Source organism: Papaver somniferum, chromosome 4 (genome assembly GCF_003573695.1).
Source record: "Papaver somniferum cultivar HN1 chromosome 4, ASM357369v1, whole genome shotgun sequence".
NCBI lineage: Eukaryota > Viridiplantae > Streptophyta > Magnoliopsida > Ranunculales > Papaveraceae > Papaver > Papaver somniferum.
The window spans coordinates 12,804,515-12,815,771 of record NC_039361.1 but is presented as its reverse complement, the minus strand read 5'-3'; the positions used below and the strand labels follow the sequence as shown (position 1 = coordinate 12,815,771).

The 11,257-nt window shown below is 36.2% G+C and overlaps 1 protein-coding gene across 1 annotated transcript; it reads right to left on the bottom strand.

Moving 5' to 3' along the window:
- Positions 1–2,381: 2,381 nt before the first annotated feature.
- On the bottom strand, positions 2,382–6,074 carry LOC113274758 (F-box/kelch-repeat protein At3g23880-like). Its single transcript, XM_026524147.1, has 3 exons — positions 4,717–6,074; positions 3,850–3,994; positions 2,382–3,717 (listed from the first exon to the last, which is right to left on the bottom strand). Exons 1-3 carry the CDS (start codon positions 5,613–5,615, stop codon positions 3,583–3,585), a joined length of 1,179 nt encoding a protein of 392 aa, XP_026379932.1. The 5' UTR covers positions 5,616–6,074; the 3' UTR covers positions 2,382–3,582.
- Positions 6,075–11,257: the final 5,183 nt, after the last annotated feature.

The window sequence follows — 11,257 nt, the reverse complement described above, 5'->3', positions numbered from 1 at the left end:
GAGGACTCTGGCACTCTGAACTGATTTCCTTCTCGATGGGCCCAACGTCTCCAGCAATTACAAGCATAACCTGATTGTCGGGTCCATGCTCTCCCTTAAACAACTAAAAATGAACCCTGATTTTGGGCATACCAAAATCTTATTAGGCATACCTAATAAAGACAAAAAAGATGTGAAATAACAAAATCAGAAGTCCCCTTAACCATTTTTTTAATGGCAAATCTGTCCTTTTAGAATTAGTGTTAATACAAATGATTAGTTAAAATAATTCTGATTAGTGATTAGTGATTAGTTTTAAGATTATTTAGTTAGATTTTTTTGGAGAAGGAGAAGGGGAAAATGAGAAAAAAAATTGTATTTGATTCAATGGATGAGGAAGGTACACTTCTATCTTATGTTTAATCTCACTTTTGTAGCTTAAAATCATAAAAAGTTTGTTGTTTTTGCACTAAGGTTCGGCGAGTCTGGAATATGTTCGGCTTAATATATCAGCCGAACCCACCTCGATATTGACAATTAATGAACAATTCGGCAAGCTGAAAGTGTTATTATTATGAGCCGAACCAACTAGTTCGGCTTGTTTAAAAATGTCATAATGAGCCGAACCTGATCCTGTGTGATATGGAAGAAAAATTATGTTAAGCGCCGAACCTTTTGGTAGTACATGGTTCGGCTATTTACATAAATATTGTATAAGTCGAACATGATCATTTATATTCCTGATAATTATTGGGGTAAGAATTTTGTATTGGTTCGGCACATAATATGAATATCGCAATAGCCGAACCTCGTAAATGTGCTAGGTTCGGCACATATTATGATTATCGAATACGCCGAACCCCTATGTATCTCTATTTGTGACTAGGTTCGGCTTGAAACTTCATGATATTTCATGCCGAACTGTTCATATACACTTACAGGAAGCTTTTGTGAAGAACAATTCGGCTAACAACGCAACTCAATTTTGAGTCGAACCTAACACTGTAACCGTCATTTAATCGATGAAAAACAACAAATAGGAGATTGGGTTTGTAAAACTTACTTTCTTATCCTCATTTCCGGAGTTGGAGATGCAGTTGGTACAATTTCAGTTTCTACACCTTCATCTTCAATTGGTTCTTCTTCTTCAATTGATGGATTAGAAGACGATTTGGTTTGCCTAGTCCCAGCTTTTCTTGGTACGAGTCATTATGTAATTGAGTTTAATCGACGATCAAATTTTTACGAATCGACAATTAATCACGGTGATGAAAAAAAAATTCCCGAGAGGGGAAGAGTTCGGCTAAAGGAGGAGGAAGAAGAGATGTTAAGGGAAACTGATTTTGATTTTCTAGAAAATTGATTTTAGATTCTCGTATTAAGGACACATAGGTAATTGAACTACCCATAAGTTACTCCTTATAAGGTCACCCAATATTGGACTATTGTTTTGTATGCCTAGAAAGATTTTGGTATGCCCAAAATCAGGATTCCTAAAAATAGTGCATGGCCTACGCAAATGACTACAAGATCAAGCTACACTGAGTGGACAAAGAAAATACTGAATAATTTAATTATTTTACGTGAAGTTGACAGTACCAAGTAAATGTACATATTTGGTTCATGGAGGAAAAATTTGGGTCACTACACAATTTTGGATGCTTTACCGCTGTTTGTAAACCAGCTTTCAATGAGAATTCAATCCATGAGCAATCTGAGTGATGCCAATAATTAATTACGTAAATAAAACCCCACGACTGAAGAAACCAAGCAAGTAATCGTTTGGTATTTACAACAGGGTGAAACAAGAAAATGACAAATCGAATTTTTCTTACATGATCCTTGTTTGCAGTTAATATTTTAGTTGTACAAAGAAGCAAAAATGCCTGAAAAAACATCGAAAACCACAGTATAAGCCACAAACCAACCCCCTTTCTTTCTTTCTTTGTCAAACAAGGATTGGACCAAGTACGAACAGCAGCTCACAACACCCAAGAAGAAGATAGGAAGTCGAGGACTAAGAGTAAAAACTGATTTTCATTTCCGATAGGCCACAGTTTCTGCGAAAGGTAAAACCTTAATGACAAGTAAAATATTTGATGATTTTTAATACACAAAGATTCAGCTTGAACTGACATATGACATATGACCACACCCGTTTTTTCACACTGCACCAACCCAAAGTAACCATAAGAACCAGAACACACAACACCAGACCATCATTCTAAGTTCTAATACTAACCCCTAGGCTAGTTCCTCTGATTTCCATCAGAATCATCACACCACCATATCCCCGCTACCCCCACTACGGCGTACACACCATAACCACCACCACCTTCATGGCGTGCGCCGTATCTCCCACCAGCAATGGAACATTTTTATTCAACATCTCTGTAAAAGCACGGAAATTGCAATTTAAAATGCAGATTTGAGCAAACATAGGAAGAAATGGTTTCTCAAATTTAACCAGGATAAAGTACTAAATGCAAAAAAAAAACAAAAACACTTATACTGTTATATGCATAGGACGAAACAACTACTTTTTGTTTATAATTAACACAGTGAGAATCAGAAAGCAACTAATTTCCATGGAATCTACCAGCATAAATATTCATTGAATTCTTAAAATGAACAGAAACCGCTACTTCACGATGGTAAAAGCTACAAGCATAGGGTTTGCAATATGAAAATCAAGCATATCTGTTATGTTGCATTAAACAAATATCTGTCTGCTGAGAAAAGTAGAGACTTAATCCCATTTCCCAGTATATGTGTAACAAAAAGATGCTCAAAATTTAAAGATGAAAACAACAAAAAACCATAAGATACCTATTACCTCTTCTCTGTTCGCCTTAACTTTCTTTTGACTGAACTGCAAGGCTCTAATAAATATGGTAAAAAGATTGGAGAGTGTACAGCACGGGATGATTTACCTCAATTTTTGTCCCTTAGGCTTCTTCACATAAGTACCCTACTTGAGCGAAACCAGGCTCTCGACATAACTCTCAGGATGAGTCACCACCATAGCATCAATAAGGACTTGAATTTTGTTTTTTTGGAAAAACCTGCCCACCTTTCCAACTCGATCATTCTTTGGGTTGCATAAAACAAAACCTTGATGGGTATACATCAGAATCTCACCATTTTTAAGTGACACCACCGGCAAACAGAGATAACTGGTGATTGGTTTTTGAATAGTGGTGAATAGTTTTGTCCAAGATTCTCTCACTCCACAATCCTGCATTACCCAAACTTCAGCTCGAGCCAACTTCATGTCGATTAAAACTAAACTAAGGAAATCCCCCAATATTCCCACCTTCATAAACAATCTCGGGCTGCTAACTTCCGGATGTATTATACTTTTTTCTGGCAATGGCACATCCATGAGTTTCTCATTACTAATATCAAAAGAGACTATATTATTGGGATTATCTTGCTTCCACAGATTGTTGATCCAATGAAGTGCTCCATTGAGAAAAACACCGCGATATGCTACATAACTTGGATACTTGTAATGAAAGGTATGAACAGTTTTTGACGAATGCGATCCAAATGTATATACTTCAACTTTACAGCAATCAGATTTTTGATAATTCACAATTCTTACCATCTTGTAATCTCCAGTTTTGCTATCATAACCAAACCCGGCTCTAGAAGAATGCTTGGGATTGATATGAAAATCACAATGTTGTATTTCTTTGTATTTAGTTGCTGGGTTCCAAATACAAATGCTAGTCTCTGTATCAACCAAAATACTAATTTCCATAACTTTCTTGCATTCAAATGGGGTATCCATGAGAACAGCTTCAGTACCTAAATCTGGTGATGATGTAATTGAAGCATAATCTATAGTGTGTATCAGAGGCTTACCAGTATCTGACTCGCTATCAGCAAACACGAGCTTATGATTGTTCTTATTCTGCATAAACACTTACATGTTAACAATGATTTCACTGGTAATTTCAGATGGACTCCCGCTCCTCCTCGCAGACCGTTGCAGTCCCCTGAAACAGTTCTACTTAGGAATTGTAGAACAGATAGAGATCATTTAGGAATTGTAGGAACAGTATCATTAAGATTATTGGCCACAGATTTAGTACTCAGTTTCCAATCTCTCACTTCAGACAAGATGATTGCAATGGTTCCAGACTCATTCACCCTAACATTGTCAAATAGTTTAGCACACCTAGATTTCCAGATGTACCAAGATGTAAAACTTACTATTTCAAATGCCGTTTTGTCAACCTGCAAATGAGAGTTAGTAGAACTAAACATATCACAAATCCAGGTATGAAAGTCATTCTTTCTTAGCACGTGTAGGATCTGAGAATTAATACCAGCATGCATACTTCAGGTGACTTCACTCTACACAAACAACAATTAAAATCACTAGAATGAGTATGTCTAGCCAATCTGTCTTTAGTAGGAAAAAGCTACTTTATAATGGTAAAATATACCAGTATTGGATTTGCAAAAGCAAGCCAAACAATCTGTTTCAGTTGCATTAAATTAAAATCTGTCAGGAGAAAAGTAGAGACTTCATCCCATTGCACAGTATATGCGTACCAACGAGTTCCTCAGAATGAAATACAGCCATTAAAAATGAAAGACGAAAACAATACAAAGCCATAAGAAATCTATTACATCTCTTCTATTAATCTTAATTTTCTTTGGATTCAACTGCAAGGCTCTAATAAATAATGGTAAAGAGATTAGAGACTGATGCTATGATTTTACCTCGACTTTTGTCGTCTGGGCTTCTTCACATAAGTACCCGAGTTAAGCGAAACCAGGCTCTCGACGTAACTCTCAGGATGAGCTGTGATCATAGTAAGAACACGAACAATACGCTTGTTTTCTTGGAAAAAACTGCTCACCTTTCCTACTCTTCCATTCTTTGGGTCACATAAAACAAAACCGTCATAACTATGCATCAGAATGTCACCAGTTTTAAGTGACAGTATCGGCATCCAAAAAGGATAATGGATGATTGGTTCTTGAGTAGTGGTGAATAGTTTAGTCCAAGATTCTCTCACTCCATAATCCTGCATTACCCATATTTCCACCGTCTTAACGTCGACTAAAACTAAACTAAGGCAGTCTCCCAATACTCCAATCGTCTTATGCAATTCCGTCTTGCTATCTTCTGGATGTAATATACATTTTTCTGGCAACGGCACATCCATGAGTTTCTCATTACTGATATCAAAAGTTAATATACCATGGTAGATATCCTGCTTGGACGTACTGCTGCTTATCCAATGAAGAGCTCCATTGAGAAAAACAACACGAGGTGCGTGAATCGGATACTTGTGAGGAAAGGTAAGAATAGTTTTTGACAAATGCAATCCAAATGTATATACTTCAACTTCACAGTAACCTGACCTTTTAGAATCCGCAATAGTCACCATCTTGTAATCTCCAGTTTTGCTATCGTAACCAAACCCAGAGTCACAGTAAACCTTGGGGTCGTTGTGAAAATTAGAATGGTGAATTTTCCTGTATTCTCTAGTTGTTGGGTTCCAAATACAAATGCTAGTCTTTGTATCAATTACAATACCAAAGCAAATGAGACCATTACAAGCACCCAAAATACTAATTGTCATACCTTTCTTGTATTCAAATGGGTAATCCATGAGAACAGCTTCATTGCCTATATAATCACATGATAAATCTGGTGTTGATGTAATTGAAGCATAATCTATTGAGTATATCAAAGGCTTAAAAGCATTCGACTCCGTATCAGTAAACGTTATCTTATGATTGTTCCTATACTGAGATTAAGATGATATAAATCTAGGGCTAGAAATTAGATTAAGCCAGGGTTTGCATACACACTTACATGTTAATATTGATTTCACTGGTAACTTCAAAAAGATTTCTGCTTGCATCTCTTCCGGGAGACTTGACATTAACCTAGTTGCTGGTTCTGCTTCTGCCATCTTCTTGCAGGGAAGTAATTAGGGTTTTCGCTTTTCAAAATAGGAATAGAAATAGAGGGAATTTCACTTGAGATTTCAACTGGAAGTTTTTGAGCCACACTGGACATCGGACACAATACGTTACGGGATGAGATATTGAAATCACGAGGGCACAGCGGTAGATATTTGCCAAGTACATTCTATTTCTGAGGCGTACTATATGTAAATGGGGAAAAATACCGTATGGTCCTTTTTAGGTGGTCCCAAGTCAATTTGGTCTTTTGGAAAAACATCTTTATTTTTTGGTCCATAATTATTTAAAAATATTAAATGAACAAAAATAACCTTCCGTGTTAATTTCTACTTTTTTTTTGTAGCACTTATTCTTCAAAATGAACTTCGGTTAATTTCTACTTATTTTTTCAGAAATCACCTATATAAACCAGAGTTCATTCCAGAAAATGAACTTCATATAAAAATCTAAAAAAACAGAGTTCATTCCAGAAATGAACTTCATATAAAAGCCTAAAAAAACGGAGTTCATTCCAGAAATGAATTCCATATAAAAACCTAAAAAAACAGAGCTCATTCCAGAAATGAACAATATAAAAAACCTAAAAAAACAGAGTTCATTTATGGAATGAACTGCAGCATCATCATCTTCATCATCTTCGTCGTCTTCAACAGCAGCAGAAATAAATCCTTCGTCATCTTCAACAACAGCAGCAGCAATGAACTTCATCAAAATTCATCGTCGCCCTTCATCTTCAACAGCAACAAAAACGGCGAAAAACACACAAATCTTCATATTCTTAATCGATTTCAACAGCAGCAGCAACATCGATCATCATCAAACAGCAGCAACAACATCAAATCGTCTTCATCATCTTCGTTTCAATCTTCATCTTCTTTGACAGCAGCAGAAAAAGTTAAAATCAAATCTTGAAATCAATCTTTGTAAATCTTTGTAATCAAATCAATTTTTGAATTCATCTTTGTAATCTCTGTAAATTAACCGAGGACATCATTATAAATTAATCTTCGAATCTCTGTAAAACAATTGCAACAGCAAAAGAAAAAAAAAACCTAAAAAAATTGTTGTAGCAGGGAGAAAAGGAGAGAGACCGAGAGGAGAGAGAAAGTAGATCTGAGAAATTATTTCTTCTCTCTTAACTTTTGACTATATATATGGTCATAATCTAAAAGGGTATTTCTGCCACTACAAGATGACAATTACATCATCCATGACGTCACCTTAGGACCAAACCATAATTTGTAGGACCAAACTATAATATATTTTTTCAAAAAGGATCGAACAGATAGTTGACTGAGTCAACTGGACAAACTCTCTCTAATATATTATTTCTAGGACCATATGGTATTTCCTACAAAATAGGGTAACGAGGAAAAAAAAACGGGCCAAGGAACCTGGCATGTTTAAGGCCTATCTCAGTTTGTTGAGGCTTACCCAACTTTTATTCCCAACTACAGATGGAGGATAGGGGTGTCTATTGTGACCCCCCAACTCTTAAACCTGCTTAGCTAATAGGATTACAATCTAATTGAAACTTCAAAACTAGATTACCGATTTTAAGAATCCTAATTACTTAAAGTGCTAAAAATCAAACCCAAACTCTCTAAATATTGTATAAATGAAAATCTCTCCAGCGATATAAATGTATTAATGTGTTGGTTACAAATAAGAAAGAATACATGTAGTAAAAGATGTACAACAACACTAGATTCGATAAAGCTCTAAGCTACGAAACAGATATCATCAAACGCTCAATTTCTTCTGATTACTGAAAACTGAAGTGGGAACAAGTGAGCACATCATCCCAAAGGGGTGCCCAATGGAAACAAATAACTCTCAAGTAATCACTAACATGCTTCATAGTTCTAAATGAATATAAATTGAAAGGAACAAGAAGAAACTATTCATTCATTTAATTATGCATCATGAAGCAAGTGTCACTCTAACCTCGCCAAACTCATTGGAGAAGACGACGCGAGAGCAACCCTAATCAATAATAATAACATCGTCCACACAGAATGCCCATACAAACCATGATTCAGAATATTGCTATCAAGATCAGAAAGTTAGACAAACGAGTATAATATGCACACGAGTGATTTCCCCAAATTAAAATAGTATATATAATAACGAAACGGGGAAGAAGCCGCCCTACTAGGTAATATTATAACGGGGAAGAAGCCGCCCTACTATATATTATGTATATACTACCGAAACGGGGAAGACGCCGCCCTACTAATATATTGAAACGGGGAAGAAGCCCCCCTACTAAGTAATATTATGACGGGAAAGAAGCCGTCATACTTAACTTAGCAAAGAGCCGTGGGAAATCACAAACACTCCTTGCGGGGAAATCATACAACGCATATTACACGCACATCAAGACACGTACAAGCATTTACATAGATAGTAAAACACACAACCATGCCAAGAGTAATAAATAATGATCATGCTCGCAATAGGAATAATGCTCAATGATTACAAAAGGGTTACAGAGTTCCCACCTGATTTGATGACAAGTCACGCCTACCTCGAGATCCTCAATCCATTAGTTCGTCCTTTGAATCGACCGTTGTTAATAAAGACTAACTGTTAATCACCCAATCACTCTACGAATTAGCCAAAAGGCTCATACAAGGTTCATAACAAGTCTATCTAATGGTTCTAAATCCATTGATGGTTTTACACCTTTTTATTATCTATCTTAAGCATATCTAAAGTTTACTAATCCAATTAGGTTGATTTTATAGTCCACTAGATATGTCTTATGAGTATCTACAACTTTGTATAAGGAACCAAAGGTCAATTCGGACCATAAGAGGTCCAAGTATCAAACTAAGAATACATGGTACTAAGCCCAAGTCCACTAAACTAGCCCATTACACAAGGTCTGGCCCAACTGGGTCAACTAACGTTTACACGGTCAAAAGGAGTAAACTAACGGTAAACGTCAGCCAAAGGTCAAGTCCATGTCAAGGTCAGGTCAACACTCTGAGTCAAAAATGGAATCGGTCAACTGAGTAGGAAAACTCGGTGAGTTAACACCAATTCAACTTAGTCAGACAAACTGAGTCATCTAAGAACAGAGTCAGTCAGATAACTGCATGGGATGACCAACAGGTCTAAACATCTAATGCACGCAAACAAAATATGCCAAGAACAAAAGATGCATTTCTAACTGTACACAATTCTATAAGCTATGTCTAACTTCCATCTTCATTTCAACTAATATTTCAACAATGATATCATTAGCTTTATTTCTTCTTGACAGATTCAAACATCTCCATTTCCAGTTCATTTCCTTTCACCTTGCAATTACCAATACTGGCAACAAAAGCACCAGGCTTCACTTCAAAAGTTCATGCTGTCATAGTAACTTAAACCTTCATCCTGCAGATTTAACATCCTCATACCCAAAACCTTGTATTGATCAACCCACTTTACCTTCACAACAACATCATTACCAACCCAGCTTCACATTGCAGACCCACTAGATTCAGTTTACATAACCATTTCATCCTTAACTCCGCCACAATCTAACCTCAGCTCATACACCTTTAGCTCCAGCCACACAAATCATTTAAACCTCTAACAATGATATCAATTTATCTTGCTCAACCTTCTTGGTATTATATGTGACTGCCTTACTGACTCAACTACGATTTCCATTGCATCAACACCGCTCAATCTTTGCTCTACTGGTGTCTTTCACAAATTCATCACCAACCCGACTCTTCCATGCACCTAACAAACTATGTGCAACTCCTACCAGTTCAACATCAACTACCCTGTCATGTCCTGCATCAGTAACCAAACTAGTATCAACACCATCTCCAAATTCATGTGCTTTACTAAACCACCACCACCAACGGCAATTCCATCACCACCCGATTTCAATACAACCACCAACTCTGTAGTTCAAGAACATCCTTCAATTCCTCATTCTTTAACAGATCTACAACCTCAGATAAGACTACCTCCATCAACACAAACACTTAACATACATCTAATACACTACCAAAAACTCAACTTCACCAACATCATCATTATCACAATTCAAACCAACTCAGCAACCATTTCAGTATCAATACAATCCTTACTTTAACCTCTTCATTGCCTGCGACTTGGATTTCATCAACTTCTATTCTTTGAATTCCTTTATTGTTCCCCCAATTCCAGAACTTTATTAAAATCCCTAATTTAACTTCTTTCCTAAAGAGTCTAAAATCAGTGACTCCAAATCAACTCAGGAAATCCTAATTCTCTATGAAATCAAAAATGAACTCAAACAAACAATTCTACTTCTTACCTAATTAAAACCCATCTTTAATAACCCAATTAATCAATCAAAAACACTCGATTTAATCTTCAATTCAAAAGAACCCTAAATTACCTGATTTGGGAAGAACATGAAACCCGAGCTTTAATTCATCATTAGAACATCTTCAGATCATCAATTCAATCACAACCCTTCTGTTCTTCGTCAATCAACAACACCAAATCATCGTCAGTTCTACACAACCTCAAAATCAGATGAAGCCCTAACTTCTGTTTCTTCCAAAAAACTCCATCGATAGCATCATCATCATCTCCTAACTTAGTTCATCAAGCTAACAAGGTTTATGAGAATTTCTCGGCAGAAGAGGCTCAATCTATGAGCTCGAAATTTACAGAGAGGAAGAGAGAAAGAACAGGGAAGAAGAAAGAAGAAGCGAAGAGAAGGAAATGAGTTTCTCTCGACACGACTTTGATGATGATAAGGCCAAAGGAAAATACTTTAGGCACCCAGAAGATTGATACGGGCAGCCAAGCGGTTAAACAGGAAAATGATAGTTTTTCCCATCGTACAACTTAGATGCTTCCTTGTTCGTCCGGTGTCCTAATGACACGCTCGAGTAGTCTAATTCGCGTAACTTTTCAAGATCTATTTAGTGATACTAGTTTTATATCTGAATTATTGTCAGATTAATTTCTACTAATTAAAATCTATGTTAACTAATCGAGTCATTAGCGTTTAAATCGTCTCTTGACTGGTCTAATAACGTTCTGAGCTTGGTGATCCTTACATCTATATTGAATGAAATTGTCGAATGATCTGAGACTCTGATTTATTTCATTCCAATTCATTTTGTTCCCGATTCTTCTTCTTGTGATTCTTCCTTCTTTTTCACTTTCAAATGAAAACATCAATGATTATTAATGATCCAAAAATAGGGATAAAAATATAGTGGAATAGCTTAAGAATAGAGGGAACTTCGTATATGCATGTTGTCTAGAGCCAAATTATAGGTGAAAAATGAAAGTGCAAATACTTTTTGCATAT